The 17,924-nt window shown below is 54.4% G+C and overlaps 2 protein-coding genes across 5 annotated transcripts in view; both read left to right on the top strand.

The window, feature by feature from the left end:
* Positions 86-15,298, top strand: KLC4 (kinesin light chain 4). 4 transcript variants are annotated; one of them, XM_018038598.1, is made up of 17 exons: positions 124-195; positions 1,086-1,164; positions 1,769-2,050; positions 3,008-3,238; positions 4,788-4,869; positions 5,918-6,128; positions 6,565-6,652; positions 10,057-10,158; positions 10,413-10,586; positions 10,904-11,003; positions 11,210-11,262; positions 11,445-11,515; positions 11,693-11,801; positions 12,390-12,530; positions 12,794-12,909; positions 13,875-13,938; positions 14,828-15,298. In XM_018038598.1, the coding sequence occupies exons 3-17, from the start codon at positions 1,793-1,795 to the stop codon at positions 14,876-14,878; spliced, it is 1,851 nt and encodes a 616-aa protein (XP_017894087.1). In that variant the 5' UTR covers positions 124-195; positions 1,086-1,164; positions 1,769-1,792; the 3' UTR covers positions 14,879-15,298. The 4 variants fall into 4 exon arrangements, with proteins under 4 accessions (XP_017894085.1, XP_017894087.1, XP_017894084.1 ...); XM_018038596.1 differs by lacking the exon at positions 1,086-1,164 and having other exon boundaries at positions 86-195; XM_018038595.1 differs by lacking the exons at positions 124-195; positions 1,086-1,164 and adding an exon at positions 217-1,085.
* Positions 16,503-17,924, top strand: part of PTK7 (protein tyrosine kinase 7 (inactive)) — a 63,718-nt gene continuing 62,296 nt past the window's right edge. The window contains exon 1 of the mRNA XM_018038593.1: positions 16,503-16,788. Within this exon, the coding sequence (XP_017894082.1) occupies positions 16,710-16,788 (79 nt within the window). The 5' untranslated portion in view covers positions 16,503-16,709. The remainder of the gene's footprint in view (positions 16,789-17,924) is intronic.

Genomic DNA, 17,924 nt, shown 5'->3' with positions numbered 1-17,924 from the left:
ACCCGACACAAAGCTAGACACACATCTCCTTTCCTTCCAGAGCATAGTATAGCCAATCCCGGAGCAACTCTTGGGTCGCGTGACTAGGAAACGGGTCCCGCCCCTCGGAGCCGTCAAAACAATTGCCTCGAGCGGCAGCCATGATAGATTTAAAGGGGCAGTACCGGCAGGAGCGGCAGCCAGACCAGACTGCGGGTGAGTCTTTGAGGGTACCTATGGGGCTGAGAGTTGAGGTCCCGCTACCTCTTTGCTGCACTCCCGGAGAGATGAACAAATGAACCCCTTCGACTGAACTCACAGAACTCCAGACTCAAAAACTCCGCCCCCCACGATTCTTCCCGCCCCTCGGCATCCAGACAGACGGACAGACGGCCTGCCCCGCCCCCTGTGCTAGCGACTGACTCAGTAACCTCGGGATTGTCGGGCCCCAAGTCTTTGCCAGCGGCGTGGACCTCGGTCGCCCACCCGCATCTTCTGCCGGCCCATTTCTCTCTATCCCCACCCTGGGCCTCGGCAGGTCGACAGCCTGGGACACTTCACCGCAGTCCCAGGCCCGGGAGATCAACTCCCAGCGCCGCGTTTCGCTGCGATCCCGCAGCCGCTCACGGACCTGCCATTTTTCCCTGCATCATCGGGCTTCTGGGAGGCACCCTAAGGTGACTCCTCTCAGACTCTGTTAGTATGTGGTCATAATAGACACAAAGCCATAGAAGTGACTGGGCTAGGAGTGACCAGGTCTTCCTTCTCACCCGTTCCCAGACACGCCCCTTGCCGCAGGTCTTGGATTAAATCTCACTCCCTTCTTGGGAGAAAATAGCTCCCCAGGCTTGGAGTGGGAGGTTGGCTTGGGGAAGGAGGAAGGCCGTTGGCCGTCTTTGAAGACCTGTAGGCAAGGGAGGGAGGGCGTTTGTCCTGGGTGGGGCTCCATGCCAGGTCCTCTGGGTGGCTGTGAAGTGGTGAGGGAAGGGGTGGGAACGCTGGACTTCTGGACTTTGGGCCGGGCAGATCCTTCTGAGTCCCTGGCTGCTTGAACTGAGTTTCTTCCGGGCTCCTGCCTGAACGCCACAACCAAGGGCTCTATACAGGTAAGAAGACTTCAAAGAAGAGAAGCAAGGCCCTTTTGAGGAAGTAGGAAGACAGCCTGGAAGAAACAGAGCTGAGCAGGCATGGAGATGCTGGGCTTAGCCCCGCGGGTGACTCAGCCTGAACACCTTGAGCCTCTAGGCCCCTCTCATCTGGCTCCTGCGATGAAAGCCCCTCTCTTTTTCGTCTCCCTCTCTGTCTTGATTTAACTTTGAAACTTATTCCTTCCCCTTTTTGGAAAACACTGCAGTATTTTCTGTATACCTTCTGCCTGCTTTAACTCCATTCACTTTGCAGCTCTATCAGACACCTGCTGTGTTCTCTATGGTGCTGTCTCTCCTTTCCTGATTCCTTTTCCTAACCCAGACTCTCTCTTCTCCAGGTCCTTTTTTTTTTAATTGTGTTAATTCTAAATCCCTGCTACTTCTCTGCACCTTTGTTGTTTCTACAGTTTTTCTTCTTTCAAGTCAATTCCTTTCCCTCCGTCTTTCCCACAACCTTAGCTTTGTGTCTAGTGTTGTTATAGGCTGTCTGCTCACTGGTCACTCTCCCTCCAATTAAACTTTAGGGTCCCCCTACCCCCACCCCTGCTATGGTCTCTTGTCCCTTCACTGCCCTCTAATCAAGGCACACAGCCACTCTTTCCTAATCTTTACCCCAGCTGAGCTCTGTTGTTTCTCTGTAGCCCAGGCAAGGTCCCCTGACCAGGATGTCAGGCCTGGTGCTGGGACAGCGGGATGAGCCTGCAGGGCACCGGCTTAGCCAAGAGGAGATCCTGGGGAGCACCCGTCTGGTGAGCCAGGGGCTAGAAGCTCTCCACAGTGAACACCAGGCTGTGCTGCAAAGCCTCTCCCAGACCATCGAGTGTCTGCAGCAGGGTGGCCATGAAGAAGGCCTGGTTCATGAGAAGGCCCGGCAGCTGCGCCGTTCCATGGAAAACATAGAGCTGGGGCTGAGTGAGGCTCAGGTGAGCAGGAGGAGGTGGTGCCAAGTGGCCCCGGGTAGATGGAGGGGCAGTTGTCTGATTGGAGCTTGGGGGTCATTTGGGATGCTCTTGTCCTAGTGACTTGGATTCTTTCACCCAATAAATATGTATTAAGTCTCTACCATGTGCCAGACACTACTCTCCAGACATATCACTGAACAAGAACAACCATAAATCTTGGCCATCTTGGAGCTTATATTCTAGCTGGGAGAGGCAGGCTTTAGACAAATAAATAAATGATTCAGTATGCCAGAGTGATCTAAGGACAAAAGGATAAAAATCAAGCAAGGAAGGGGGTTGGGGTGAACGGGGAGAGGATGCAGTTTTAGATAGGGTGGCCAATAGGAGCCTCACTGGAAAGGTATCATTTGAGCAAAGAATTGAAGACTAAGGAACGAGTCATACAATAAATGGGGGAAGAACATCCGAAGCACCGTGCAAAGGCCCCGACCTGGAGCCTTTCTGGTGAGTTCAGTGAAAGGCCCGCGTGGCTGCTGGACTGTGAATATGGGGAAGCAAAATAGAAAATGAAGAGGCATTTGGGGTGGGGGCAGATCATGTGGAACTGTAGGCCATCATAAGGACTCGGCTTTTATTGTGAGTGAGATGGAAGCTATTGGAATGTGTTGACCCGAGGAGTGATGTGGTCTAACATTTTGAAAAGATTGTCATCTGGCTGCAGGGTTGAGAACAGACTCTAGGGGGACAGGGGAAGAAACAAGGAGACCAGTGAGGAGGCAATTACCATAATCCAGGTGGGAATTGATAGTGGCTTGGCCCAGGCTGGCCCTGGAAGTGGTGAGAAATTTGATTCAGGGTATATTTGGAAGGTAGACTCATCACTACCCCACCCTACCTCCGAGTCTTGCTGGCTCCCCTCCCGCCTACCCCTCAACTCTCCTAGCCGGATCCCAGCGCTCACAGGATGTGCCCACCTAGGTGATGCTGGCTTTGGCCAACCACCTGAGCACAGTGGAGTCGGAGAAACAGAAGCTGCGGGCACAGGTCCGGCGGCTCTGCCAGGAGAACCAGTGGCTCCGGGACGAGCTGGCCGGCACCCAGCAGCGGCTCCAGCGCAGCGAACAGGCCGTGGCTCAGCTGGAGGAGGAGAAGAAGCACCTGGAGTTCCTGGGGCAGCTGCGGCAGTACGACGAGGACGGGCACGCTGCGGTGAGCATGCGCAGGACAGCTGGGCGCCACCACACGCACAGGGCATGGCTGCGTCATCCTCTCGAGAACCAGCAGCCCTGCCCAACCTGCCCTGACCTGGCAGGATTCAGGTCCTGACAGCAGCTCCAGAGGACAGCAAGGGAGAAGCCAGTCACTTGTTCAGTCAGCATTTGATCAAACGACACATAGTCAGCTATGTGTCAGGCGCACTCTGCTGGGGTTGCAACAGTGAACAGGACAAAGTTCCTGCTCCCATAAGAATAGATTTTTGGCATTTGGACAGTTCCAATTCAGAATCCTAAGAGCTGTAGGTAGGGGAAACAGCCCAGTCGAGCAAGTCCTTCTAAAATTTGCTTTCGAAATGTGTGGAATTTAACCTTCATGCAATACGCATTCATATTTCTCTGTGCCTTAGGCAAGGCAAGATGTGTGTCAGGTAGATCTGAGAAGCTACAAAACAAGAGTTCCTGCCTTCTCGAGCTTATAATGTAGCTGTAGGAACAAGGCTTACGTGTGAGAACATGTATGCGACAACACAGAGCAGTCAGTGCCCCGTGCTGAAGGAGAGGTTCAGGCAGTGTGGGAGGAGTCCCAAGGAGATAGGTTCATAGGGGCTGGGATGGACTGAAAGATTCACAGAGGAGGACGGGGTACAGGGATGGGTAAGATTTAGGTTGGATTATTTTATTTAATTGGATTAGGAATTGAGGTGGATTTTGATGGTCTATGAGGGAGAAGGGGGAGCTCTCTAGACCAGATGTGTGTGTGTGTGCGTGATAAGGCACCAGGGCTGGAAAGGTGGCCTGACCCAGGGACAGTGGGATGATTTGACAGTGGGTCACCCTGGTGAAGCTGGGCAGGAGAGTTGGAAGTGTTTGTAGAAGGCTACAGTACTTGTTGGGGTGAAGCATTTTTGCCTGGTATGAAAGTAGGTTGACAGTGAGAACTGGGCATTACGTCCAGAACAAGCGGTGGCAGATGATGGACACCAGGCAGAGCTAGACACTCTGGGTACATGTTAATAAGATAGGACACACCCCTGCCTTCAGGGGAGACCGGACAGACATGTAATCAGTGTAAACACATGGGGATCAACGTGGGACTATAATTACCAGAGTCGAGGGAGAGAGAGATGGCGGGTGAGGGTACGTAGGAAGGAAACTCTCTGGATATGAAGGAACTGAAAGTCATGAGATTTTGGCTGAAGCATCTCTTGTTTGTTTGGGGTGTTTTGTTGTTGTTGTGTTGTTTTTGGTTGCACTGCATGGCTTGGAGGATTTTAGTTCCCCATCCGGGGATCAACCTGCGCCCCCTCCAGCAGAAACTCAGAGTCTTAACCACTGGGCTATCAGAGAAATGCCCATCTTGGTTTTTCTACGAACAAGAGAGGCCTAGGCTTGGCAGGACAGATGCTGACTTTCCCAGGGGCAAGGACAGCGACGGGGGATTTGTCCTACACCCCACCTGTCAATGATGTCACGGTTTAGAGGGGGCTTGAAGAGGCTACCAGGGCTACCTCATCTCAGACATGCTGCTGCTTCCCTTCCAGGAGGAGAAGGAAGGTGATGCCTCCAAGGATTCCCTGGATGACCTCTTCCCCAACGAGGAGGAAGAGGACCCCAGCAATGGCTGTGAGTCTGCCTCTGGAGTTGGAGGGTGAAGTAGGGGCAGCGGCTGGTGAACACAGGATGCTCACCGTCCAGGAATGGGTTCTCTGCTGCCTCTGGAGATGCGCTAGGGACCAGTAATTTGATTCCCTCAGCTTCCCCCTTATTCATCAACATTTATTAAGCACGTACCCCATGCCAGGCACTGTGCCGGGCACCAGGGAGTCCAAGATGAGAAGGTCGTGATTCTTGCTGGTAAGGAGCTCACTCGAGGCTGGGAGAGTGCCCCTGGAGTGAAGAGCATGAGCTCCTCAAGGGAAAGGACCAGGTCTTTCTTATCTTTGTATCCCTGGTGCAGGCCCTTCTCAGGATTTCTGAGTGGTTGTTTTTTTTTTCATTGCGCTGGGTCCTTGTCACTGTGCGCCGGCTTTCCCTAGTTATGGCCAGTCAGGGCTGCTCTTCGTTGCGGTGCCTGGACTTCTCGTTGCAGTGGCTGCTCTTGCTGCGGGGCACAGGCTTTAGGCACATGGTCTTCAGTGGTTGCCGCACTCGGGCTTTAGAGGGAGGGCCCAGTTGTTGTGGGGCATGGACTTAGTTTCCCTGTGGCATGTGGAATCTCCCCCAGCCAGGGTCTGAACACGTGTCCCCTGCACTGGCAGCCAGATTCTCATCCACTGTACCGCCAGGGAAGTCCACTGAGTAGTTTGCTGAATGAGTGAATGACTGAGTGAACAAATGGGATTGTGATGGGCACAGAGGCAAAGAGGTGAGCAGAGGAGTAGCAGTTAGGGACTTCCCTAGTGGTCCAGTGGCTAGGACTCCGAGCTTTCACTGCTGAGGGCCCGGGTTTGATCCCTAGCTGGGGAACTAAGATCCTGCAAGCTGTGGTGCAGCCAATACAATTTTAAGAAAAGAAGAGTAGCAAGTTGAGGCAGGTCTCTCGGCAGGCAGGGACCCAGGTGGGGGTTGGTCACAGGCAGGGAGAAAGACCTGAGTGGGGAGGGGTGGGCGGACAGCGGAGGGAGAGCTGGCGTCATCTGAGGGATCTCTGTCGTCTTCTGCGTCGGGGTAGTGTCCCGTGGCCAGGGCGCCCAGCACAGCGGCTATGAGATCCCGGCGAGGTTGCGCACACTGCACAATCTGGTGATCCAGTACGCAGCCCAGGGTCGCTATGAGGTGGCCGTGCCGCTCTGCAAGCAGGCGCTGGAGGACCTGGAGCGCACATCCGGCCGCGGCCACCCCGACGTGGCCACCATGCTCAACATCCTGGCTCTGGTGTATCGGTGAGTGCTGCGTCCTCTCAGGAGCCTGCCTCCAGGCGTGGTCCCACCTTGACCCGCCTCTGGCTCTCACTCCTCCTCTCCACAGGGCACCTCTTCTCCCCCCCACCAGGGGGCTTCCTTGTCTCACGCTTTTACACCTGAGCCCTTGACCTCAGAATCCTCACTCCTCAGGTTTTTGGCTTCTCCTGTCTTTCCTCTGGAGAGGGTCTTTTTCTCTGTTCCTGTCTCTTGCATCCTGTGCCTTTGGCCTCCTCCGGGCACGGCCACGCTCTGGGGGTGGTGGTGAACCCCTCTCACTGCTCCCACCAGGCTTCCTGTCTCGTCATGGCGGGGCCCAGCCCCTAAATGTACCTTAGCTGTCCCGAAGGGAAGGAAGTAAGGAGATGCTCAGCGGCAGAGTTTGGGCTAACCCCTTGTCGCTTTTGTCCTCTTACAGGGACCAGAATAAGTACAAGGAAGCTGCGCTCCTGCTCAATGATGCCCTCAGCATCCGGGAGAGCACCCTGGGCCGGGACCACCCCGCTGTCAGTACTCCTTGCCCTCCTTGCCCTGCGCTTCCTCCGCTTGTCCGTCTGCTGCCCTCAGCCCACTCCCCAGGGGTCTCAAGAGCGAGGCGTGGGGACTCCTTTCTCCTGCTGTGCTCATCGCAGTGGTTCTCAGCTCTCTCAGACCCAATATCTTCTTTTTTTAAAAAAAATTTTAATGGCAAAATAATTGCTTTCCAGTGTTGTTAGTTTCTGCTGTACAAAGGCATGAATCAGCCATGTGTATACATATATCCCTCTCCCTCTTGAGCCTCCTTCCCACCCCTTTAGGTCATCACAGAATATACAGCTGAGTTCCCTGTGGTGACTCCCTCTTATAATGAATATTTTCCTGAAATTTAACTCATATAATGTAACCAACCTACCTATATAATTTCCTCAAAAGTTGAATGATACTCTATTAATGTAAGAGAGAAACAAGGAAAGTAATTTATAATAAGATATATAATACTTTAAAGCGAAAATACAGTAACAGTTGTGTTGAGTACAGCAATGTTAGAAGACATAGTAGTCTGATATACAATGAATGAAAAACTTTAGATGTGAAAGTCGCTCAGTCGTGTCTGACTCTTTGTGATCCCATGGCCTATGCGGTCCATGGGATTCTCCAGGCCAGAATACTGCAGTGGGTAGCCTTTCCCTTCTCCAGGGGATTTTCACAACCCAGGGATCGAACCTAGTTCTCCCGCATTGCAGGCGGATTCTTTACCAGCTGAGCCACAAGGGAAGCCCTTTAGATGTAGAAGAAGTAAAACCAGTAAATCTTTTATGTAAAAGTATGTACTAGGAATGCAGGCAATGGCGCCCCACGCCAGTACTCTTGCCTGGAAAATCCCATGGACAGAGGAGCCTGGTAGGCTACAGTCCATGGGGTTGTGAAGAGTCGGACACAACTGAGCGACTTTACTTTCACTTTTCACTTTCATGCACTGGAGAAGGAAATGGCAACCCACTCCAGTGTTCTTGCCTGGAGAATCCCAGGGACGGGGGAGCCTGGTGGGCTACTGTCTGTGGGGTCACACAGAGTCAGACATGACTGAAGTGACTTAGCAGCAGCAGCAGCAGCAGGAATGCAAAGTCAAGTGGGCCTTAGGAAGCATCGCTGTGAACAAAGCCAGTGGAGGTGATGGAATTCCAGTTGAGCTATTTCAAATTCTAAAAGAAGATGCTGTTAAAGTGCTGCACTCAATATGCCAGCAAATTTGGAAAACTCAGCAGTGGCCGCAGGACTGGAAAAGGTCAGTTTTCATTCCAATCCCAAGGAAAAGCAATGTCAGAGAATGTTCAGAGTACTGCATAATTGCTCTCATCTCACATGCTAGCAAAGTAATGCTCAAAATTCTCCAAGCCAGGCTTCAACAGTACCTGAACTGAGAGCTTCTAGATGTTCAAGCTGGATTTAGAAAAGGCAAAGGAACCAGAAATCAAATTACCAACATCCACTGGATCATAGAAAAAGCAAGAGAGTTCCAGAAAAACATCTACTTCTGCTTTATTAACTATGCCAAAGCTTTTGACGGTGTGGATCACAACAAACTGTGGAAAATTCTTCAAGAGATGGGAAAACCAGATCACCTTACCTGCCTCCTGAGAAATCTGTATGCAGGTCAAGAAGCAACAGTTAGAACCAGACATGGAACAACGGACTGGTTCCAAATTGGGAAAGGAGTACATCAAGGTTGTATATTGTGACCCTGCTTATTTAACTTCTATGCAGAGCACATCATGCAAAATGCTGGGCTGGATGAAGTGCAAGCTGAAATCAAAAGATTGCCAGGAGAAATATCAATAACCTCAGATAGCAGATGACACCACCCTTATGGCAGAAAGCGAAGAAGAACTAAAGAGCCTCTTGAAAGTGAAAGAGGAGAGTGAAAAAGCTGGCTTAAAATTCAACATTCAAAAAACGATGATCGTGGCATCTGGTCCCATCACTTCATGGCAAATAGACAGGGAAACAATGGAAACAGTAAGAGACTTTATTTTCTTGGACTGCAAAATCACTGAAGATGGTGTCTGCAGCCGTGAAATTAAAAGATGCTTGCTCCTTGGAAGAAAAGCTATGACCAACCTAGATAGCATGTTAAAAAATAGAGACATTACTTTGCCAACAAAGGTCCGTCTAGTCAAAGCTATGGTTTTTCCAGTGGTCATGTATGGATGTGAGAATTGGAATATAAAGAAAACAGTGCTGAGGAATTGATGCTTTTGAACTGTGGAGTTGGAGGAGACTCTTGAGAGTCCCATGGACTGCAAGGAGATCCAACCAGTCAATCCTAAAGGAAATCAGTCCTGAATATTCATTGGAAGGACTGATGCTGAAGCTGAAACTCTAATACTTTGGCCACCTGATGAGAAGAACTGACTCATTGGAAAAGACCCTGATGCTGCGAAGGATTGACGGCAGGAAGAGAAGGGAATGACAGAGGATGAGATGGTTGGATGGCATCACCGACTCGATGGATGTGAGTTTGAGCAAGCTCTGGGAGTTGGTGATGGACAAGGAAGTCAGGCGTGCTGCAGTCCATGGGGTCACAAAGAGTCGGACATGACTGAGCAACTGAACTGAGCTGATGTACTAGGAAAAGGACAGAGCAGGAGTTCCCTGGTGGTCCAGTGGTTAGGACTCCATGCTTTCAACTGCCAAGGGCCTGGGTTCAATCCTTGTTCAAGGAACTAAGATCACACAAGCTGCATGGTGCAGCCAAAGTAGTAATAATAGTAGTATCAACAATAATAATAAATAAATTTTTAAAGTTAAAAATGACAGCAGAAATATTGGCATATATAAGATTAAAACCTAGTGTTAGATTAAGTAGTAATAGATCAGGTTTCTTTGTGATAAGAGAAAGAGAAATAACTTTAAATAGGGTCAGCATATAAAACAAATGCTAGGTGTGTCAAAGGGAAGAAGATGAGAAACAAGGTATTTTTGAAAATGAGCTGGCTGGAAAAGAATTCCCTGTGTTATGACATGTGATAGGGAAGGATGATGTGTCTCAGGAAGCATAACTCCTGTCTTGATATCCCACCAAGTATCAAAGCTTATATTTAGTGTTTGAGTGTCTGGCAGGGCAATCAAAAGTTGCCTGAGCTGTCCCATACAGGTACCACATCTGTAGCATACTTGCTCCCCCAAAGGTATTAGTGCCCACAGTCTTTATGGCAATCAAAGGAAACCCCGCCGTCAGAAATGTCTAAAAATCTCCTTAGAGGGTGAGACCACCCCCGTGGGGAATCTCAGAGCCTGGGGGGTCAGCACTTTCCCCTCCCCCAACTCACCTGTGGCTCGGGTGGGAGAGTCCATTTGTCTGGGAGTTGGGCAGCATGGGGCCTTGCTGTTCCAGGTCCTTTGTCTGATGGGGACAGGCCTGTCTTCCTAGGTGGCGGCCACACTCAACAACCTGGCTGTGCTCTATGGGAAGAGGGGCAAATACAAGGAGGCGGAGCCGCTGTGCCAGCGGGCACTGGAGATTCGAGAAAAGGTGCCCGTGCCCTTTGCCTGTTCTTCCCTGTTGCAGTGACCCCTCCTCCCCCGTCTCTCTTCTGATCTACCCTTTTCCCTTCACTTTTTGACTCACCCTCCGTCTCTCCCTATTCCCTGTTCCTTCATTCCCTACCCCCGGCTCCCTGTGTGGGCGCGTGCGTGCGTGCGCACGTACACACACACACACACACACACACACACACACACACACGCATAGTCACAGCTATCTGTGTCTCCTTTGCATCACTCCAGGTCCTGGGTACCAACCACCCAGATGTGGCAAAGCAGCTAAACAACCTGGCCCTGTTGTGCCAAAACCAGGGCAAGTATGAGGCTGTGGAACGCTATTACCGGCGGGCACTGGCCATCTATGAGGGGCAGCTGGGGCCGGACAACCCTAACGTGGCCCGGACCAAGAACAACCTGGTAAGGGAGGGAGGGCAGACGCAGTGGGAAGAGGGGAGGGGGTGCACGGTAGTCTGGTACATGGCCTCATCACCTTTGTGCCCAGCTTGGGGGCTGCCTGTGGGTATTGAGGGGTCTGGTCCCTTCCTGTGGGAAGGCAGAAGTTCGTAGCCTCTCAGGAGTGGAGTGGGAACACCCTGGACCCTGCAGCTGGACAAGGAGGGGGTGAGGAAGATCTCTGCGGAAAGTCATAAAGAGACCAAGAAGTGGAAATGCCAGGCCTGGCTGAGACTTCATCTCCACCTTTTGTTCCCATGTTTTTGCCTTCCCGCCCCCAGGCTTCCTGTTACCTGAAACAAGGCAAGTATGCTGAAGCTGAGACTCTCTATAAGGAGATCCTGACGCGTGCCCACGTGCAGGAGTTTGGCTCTGTGGATGGTGAGTGGTGAGGGCCTGGGAGGGGCGCTGCAGGGAGGAAGGGAAATGCAGACCAAAGGTTGGTGGGGGGAGGGTTGACCACAGCGGTTCCAGGGGGAGCCAGACCCCTGTAGTCCAGCGCTATTGGCCTCTGGGTCCTGGCTCCCCACTTAAGTGTCCAGCTCTGTTCTCTAACCTCGCCATCCCATCCCGTGTATCACTCCCAGATGACCACAAGCCCATCTGGATGCATGCAGAGGAGCGGGAGGAAATGAGCAAAGTGAGTTAGGGGCCCAGCCTGGGGAGCCGGGGACTTTTGGGGCCTCTGACTTATTCCTGCACCAGCCCTAGCTGCATGGCACCTTCCCAGACCCAGCCTGCACCCCAGCCCTGTGCCAGCTTGTACCCCAGCATCTCTGTACATTCACCTCTGGCTTTCCCTCCCGCTCTGTCCTCCTGCAGAGCCGGCACCGAGAGGGCAGCACACCCTATGCTGAGTATGGAGGCTGGTACAAGGCCTGCAAAGTGAGCAGGTGAGAAGCTGGCATGGGTGTGTGGGCTCTGACACCCTCCATCGACCCCAGATCCCCCCTCCTGGCCCTTCCCTTGCTTCCCGGGGACCTTCCCTTAGCCTTGGCTCCGCTTCCTCTCTCTCCTGCTTGTTTCCTGAGTCCATCTTCTCTTCCTTCCCTGGTCTCCCCCTGCCGCAGCCCCACAGTGAACACGACCTTGAGAAACCTCGGAGCTCTGTACAGGCGCCAGGGAAAGCTGGAGGCAGCTGAGACCCTGGAGGAATGTGCCCTGCGCTCCCGGAAACAGGTCAGGGACCAGGAGGGGAAGGAGGTCCAGAGGTAGGGCCCTGGGGACAGGAGCGGGGCCCACTGAGGCTGCTTGTGAGTCTCTGAAGAGTAAGAGGAGAAGCTGAGGAGGAAGAAGGGAGAGGCTGGTGAGACACTCTTGTGGTTGTGGTTGTTTTTAAGTGTGTTCTTACCCCTCACCTGCCCTTTGCGGTTAGGACTCCAAGTTCAAGGTTCACTTCACTAAATGGCACTATTAACAGGGAAAGACCACCTTTCGACAATGTGAAGAATCTTGTGAAGAGGGGCATGGGCACTGTGGGTGAACGGGCTGCAGGTGAGGGAAGCTCTGAGTCAAGAGTTTCTCAAATCATGGGTCTTGACTCACTGGGTCCTGAAATCAATTCATTGTGGGCCTTGGCTAAAGATAGATGTGGATCTCTAACACATTGCAAATAGAAAAGGTGAGTGTCTCCTTTCCAGTATGTGTGTAGTCAGAAGTTGCAAGGGAAACTCTTTCCTTTGTTGTGGCTGGTAGTGAGAAAAAGTTTAAAGTCCCACCCTGAAGAGTTCAGAAGTGGAAAGTCCCTGTTCCTTCTTTTCCTTCAAGGGCACTGACCCAATCAGCCAGACCAAGGTGGCCGAGCTGCTTGGGGAGGGTGATAGTGGAAGGACCTCCCAGGAGGGCCTGGGGGGCAGCGTGAAATTCGAGGGAGGTGAAGATGCCTCGGTGGCGGTGGAGTGGTCAGGGGTAAGTCTGATTATCGCACCTTGAACTCTCCTGCTTCTCCTCTGGTGGTGACGAGAGGCTCTGAGCCCACAGGATAGGAGAACACCTTGTCCTCATCCCAATCCAGTTAGCCTGTCCCTCTCGGGGGCCTCTCTGCAAGCCAGCTGTTGACCAGGCTGGGCTTCTGGGGAAGGGGCAGGTGTCCGGAATCAAAGGCAGGAATAGACTTAGAGTTCAATCTCCCTGGGATCCCTTAGCCTCTGTTCCCCATTCCCCTCTGCCAGGATGGCAGTGGGGCGCTGCAGAGGAGCGGCTCTCTGGGCAAGATCCGAGATGTGCTTCGTAGAAGCAGCGAACTCCTGGTGAGGAAGCTCCAGGGGTCCGAGCCCCGGCCTTCCAGGTACGCACTGAGACTGGGATACGGCAAAGTAGGCAGGGCTCTGGAGAAGTGTCTTGGGAGGGAAACAGGGAGGAGGTCAGTAGGATGGCCGTGGAGAGAGGGTGGGAAAAATAGTGCCCCGGTGCGGGGACAATACCTAAGCAGATGCTGGTGACTGAGGAAGACGTGTGTGTGTGTGTGTGTGTGTGTGTGTGTGGTGTGTGGGGGGTGTGTGTGGGTGTGTGTGTGTGTGTATGTGTGTCAGTAGGATGGCCATGGAGAGAGGGTGGGAAAAATAGTGCCCCAGTGCAGACACAATACCTAAGCAGATGCTGGTGACTGAGGAAGACGTGTGTGTGTGTGTGTGTGTGTGTGTGTGGTGTGTGGGGGGTGTGTGTGGGTGTGTGTGTGTGTGTATGTGTGTCAGTAGGATGGCCATGGAGAGAGGGTGGGAAAAATAGTGCCCCAGTGCAGACACAATACCTAAGCAGATGCTGGTGACTGAGGAAGACGTGTGTGTGTGTGTGTGTGTGTGTGTGTGTGTGTGTGTGTGTGTGTGTGTGTGTGTGTGTGTGTGTGTGTGTGTTGGGTGGGGAGGTCAGATGGTGAGGAGGCAGTGACATGAGTATGTGTGGTGGTGGGCTGGTGACTGAGGAAGACGTGTGTGTGTGTGTGTGTGTGTGTGTGTGTGTGTGTGTGTGTGTGTGTGTGTGTGTGTGTGTTGGGTGGGGAGGTCAGATGGTGAGGAGGCAGTGACATGAGTATGTGTGGTGGTGGGCTGGTGACTGAGGAAGACGTGTGTGTGTGTGTGTGTGTGTGTGTGTGTGTGTGTGTGTGTGTGTGTGTGTGTGTGTGTGTGTGTTGGGTGGGGAGGTCAGATGGTGAGGAGGCAGTGACATGAGTATGTGTGGTGGTGGCCAAGCGTCTCAAGCTTCAGGGCCACCCATAGAAGAGAAGAGGCCTCAGTTCTTTCTTTTCCTTTGTAGCAGCAACATGAAGCGGGCAGCCTCCTTGAACTATCTGAACCAACCCAGTGCAGCGCCCCTCCAGGTGAGAGCAGTGCTCATTCAGCGCACTGTGGGTGAGAAAGAAAGGACAACCCCAGTGGGAAGAGGGGAGAGTCACCTGGGATGAAGACTCTGTCAGGGAATTGGAGGTGGGCAGATAGGAATCAGGCAGACAACTTGTTGGGGGCAGTGACCCCCAAGGGATACTTTTGGGCCAGAGATAGCAGAAATAAATTAATCAGGAGGGGAACAGGAATTGCTGTTCTCTTAACGGGTACTTTAGAATTATGAATAATTAAGGAATGATTTGGGGCTTCAGTGGTAAAGAATCCACCTGCAGTTCCGGAGCCACAGGAAATGTGGGTTCGATCCCTGGGTCAGGAAGATCCCCTGGAGGAGGAAATGGCAACCCACTCTAGTATTCTTGCCTGGAAAATTCCATGGACAGAGGAGCCCTGGTAGGCTACAGTCCAAGGGGTTGCAAAGAATCAGACACAACTGAATGACTGAGCAAGCACACACACAGGGAATGATTCGGGAATACTAACTGCTCTACCCCTATAGCCACCATACTCCTCATCTTACAGAGTCAGCAGTAGATGAGAAGGGAAAAGGGGGGAAAAAAAAGTATTACCTCATCTCCATTTGAGAAAACACAGCAATGATATTTTAATGGGAGATGACCACCTGTATCAGCACATTCAAAGTATATCCCCGTATTCATGTGGTTCTTGCAGGTATATCCTCCACCAGATCTTGGCCTTCTGGGAAGTCCTAGCAAAGGCAGCACAAGCCCTAGAGCTTGAGGTTGAGGTTCCAGATTCCATCCTAGGTCCTGAGAAAGACCGTAGCTGTGAGATGGGCAGACTCCAGGGGACAGTCTTTGGGAACCTGGGGTCTATGGGCTGATGGCTTGGTGGTGTCTGTTTCAGGTCTCCCGGGGCCTCAGTGCCAGCAGTATGGACCTCTCTTCAAGCAGCTGACATTCAACTCACGCCCCACTTCTGCTGGGTCCCCCCACAGCCCTCACAGCATTCCCTGTTGCTCCTGGCTCTTCCAGCCCCAAGGTGGGACAGTGAAGGGGGAGCAGTTAACCAGAAGATTGCTGCTGCCCTTAGGGTCTCAGCCCCCTCCTCAGGAATCCCCTTCAGGAAGGACCCTCAGGACATCCTCCCCCCACCCTGTGGTCCTCTAGAGTACCTAGCTCTACTACTGGGGCCCCCAAAGTGGGTAAGAAGCGGGTACGCACCTCAGAGATGCAGCCTCCTGCTGGCTTTTCTGTCAGAGGGCTTGGGGCTGGCCTGCCCACCTGCCTTGCCCTGGCCTCTCTCGTTCCCTCTGCTGCCTCACTTCAGGTCCGTGTATTTCATTTTTCTTAAATAAAGGAATCAGGTAACCACTGAGCCACTTGAGTCCTGATGGAGAGGGCAGGAAGCAAGGGTTGCGTCGGGGCCCTTTACAGAAGGGCGCAGGGTAGTGATGGATGGGGCAGCAGGAGGAATGTTGCTTCTTGGGTCTCTCCTCTCTTCCTTCCCCTGTTTGTGTCCTCTCCAGCAGGGCCTGCAGGAAGGCATCTGGGGGAAGGGGGAGGCCCACAACCCAAGGAGAAGGTGCTCTGGACTGGCTTGTCAGGGACATGTGGCGGCCATGTGGCAGGACCCTGGAGTCCTGGCGCCACTGCTCCTGGCCTGTGAGGCCCTCTGTGGCGGCCCCTCCTCCTCCCAGCTGCTTGGGGGAAGGGAGGTCTAAGAAGGCCTGGGGGGCCCTCCGGAGCCAGAGGGGGATGAGGCACTTACTATCCATCCCCTCTCAGCAGATCCTGGAGGCCCAGCAGCAGCTGGGGCCCATCTTCTAAAGCTTGACTCCTCCTGACCCGCCTCCTACACCCCTTGCTGCTTTCACAACAAAGAAAGAATGTGGGGGTGGTGGCGCTGGGGGGTGGGGGGTTCCTGGAACAAGGGCGGTACTGGGCCTCCCCACAGCTGGAGACTTGGCCATGCCCTGACAAGGCCCAGACCGCTGGAGATGGACTTGGGATGAATTTGTCAGTTTAATAGCCTTCAGTCCGCTGTTCAGGGGCCCAGTCTCTCTCTACCTTTGGGTTCCGACTGGTCCAGAGCCAAACCAGACCTTCGCCAGGCACTGGACCCCAGGCTACCTCTCTCCTGGGGCTCCACGGTAGCTCCAGGGTTACCTTGCTTGGGGACACCAAGGACACCATTCTGTTCTAGATCTTCCTCCAGATATCAGGTTGCTGCAAAGTGAGCCAGAGCCTACCCTTTCCCCTCCCACCAGAGAATTTGGGGGAACTATTGGCCACAGCCCTCAGGAAAGCCTAGAACCAACCATCTTCCCCAGGAGCCACAGAATCACAAAAGTCCCTTTAGGTCCCCTGAGTCCCTGCACACGAGGTGGTAGGCGCAGCATCCGCTCCCAGACCTCGCTCAGGTCCCCACAGTCCCCCGGGCCTCCTCGACTTCATCCATTCTCCATCTCCAGACCCCTCCCCCAACTACGAGCTCCTCCCCACCACGGCGGGGAGGGGGCGTCGAGGGGGCGGGGCGCCGCGCGGCGCCCAGGCGGGGAGGGGGCGTCGTGGGGCGGGGCTTGGCGGCGGCAGCGGCGGCGGCGCGCTAGGACTCGGAGGTACCGGGCGCGCGCGGCTCTAGCTCAGGACGCCTCGGACTCGGGCTCCAGCTGCGGCTGCTGCAGCGGCGCCCGCGCTCCGGTGCGCTCGGCCTCCTGGGCCCGCCGGGGATCGCTGACCGCGAGCCCGCCGTGCTCCCGCGCGCTCCCTTCTCCGACCCCACCGCGATGGGAACCGCGCGCGGAGCGCCGAGCAACCCCTGCCGGCTGCCTCTGCTCAGCGTCTTGCTGCTGCTGCTGCTGGGCGGTGAGTCCCGGCGAGCTGGGGGAGCGCGGGAGCCCCGAGGGCCGAGAGGGCACCGGGGAGGTGGGCTGGGGCGGGGCAGACACCGTGCGTGGGTCCGGGTCTCGCTGGGGTGGGGGGTCGAGGTCCTGGCCGCCGGGAGGCGGCGAAGCCCTCGCGCACTCGGCCGGGGCCCCTCTTGCCCCGCGCCCGCGAGGACGCGTCTCTAGCCTCCCCAGAGTTTTCCCGGCCTGAGCCGAGAGTTTGCTCGGGAACTGCCTGGAGTTGCCCACTCCCGGGCTCGAGTGTCGCGTTTCTCTGCGGGAGACAAACGACTACCTCCCAGTTAGGGGGTGCAGCGCGGTGGCTGGCGGTGGGGGAGGCGGGGTCTCCCCGGCAGGCTGAGCCTAGGTGAGGGAGGCCGGCCCGGGGTCGGATGCAGGACCAACCTGCGGTGCGCGGGGCGCAAGGAGCTTTGTTACCTACGCCGGCCCGACGCTCCCGGTTTCCCTCCTCCAAGTTCCTGGGCCAGGCTGGATCCCGGACCGCCCCGATGGTGAGGGCGGAAGAAGGGAAGAGTGAGGGGCCGTCCCATCTCCGGCTCCCGGGCCTGAGCCCTGAGCCCACTCCCAACTGGAGTCGGATCTAGGAGCTGAGAGTCCCGGGCTGTCGCGGTGACTAATGTGTGAAGGCCGCTGCCAAAATCGGGCATGGCCGGCCTGCAAAGGTGCGGACGGGGTTGGTTCTGTCTCCTTCCTGAATTCTCATTCTCTCTCTCCCCAACAAGGAAGGAAACTTTCTACAGACAGAAAGGCAAAAAAAGAGTTCATTCTTGCTTCTTGAAGGGCCTCAGGCTTTTGATGAGGGTGTGGCCCCTATCTCTAGGGCCGAATGGACCGGACCCGCTTCTCCCCCGTCCCCACCCCCGCCTTTATTTCCTGACTTGGTCACACCTGAGAGTCGTCACTGAGGTGTTGAAGTGCTTCGGAGCAAAGCGCCAAGCTACCCGCATACCCCCAAACACTCTGGACGGGAAGTATACCTCCCCGCCCCGCACCGTCCCCCCTTACAAAACCCCCAATCTTGGCGATGATCCTCCCAGCAGCCCTCTCTGGGGAGACTGTGCCCAGGAGACTTGGTCCTAGCTTATCACTTTCCTC

This window comes from Capra hircus, chromosome 23, assembly GCF_001704415.2.
Source record: "Capra hircus breed San Clemente chromosome 23, ASM170441v1, whole genome shotgun sequence".
Classification (NCBI taxonomy): Eukaryota; Metazoa; Chordata; class Mammalia; order Artiodactyla; family Bovidae; genus Capra; species Capra hircus.
This window is presented reverse-complemented; position numbering and strand designations above follow the sequence as displayed.

Excerpts from the sequence above, each read along its gene's own strand:
- KLC4 (XM_018038596.1), top strand. The coding sequence starts at position 1,793 with ATGTCAGGCCTGGTGCTGGGACAGCGGGATGAGCCTGCAGGGCACCGG. Across the intron at positions 10,159-10,412 it reads CACTGGAGATTCGAGAAAAG|GTCCTGGGTACCAACCACCC; the intron begins GTGCCCGTGCCC and ends GCATCACTCCAG. Across the intron at positions 12,531-12,793 it reads TGGCGGTGGAGTGGTCAGGG|GATGGCAGTGGGGCGCTGCA; the intron begins GTAAGTCTGATT and ends CCCCTCTGCCAG.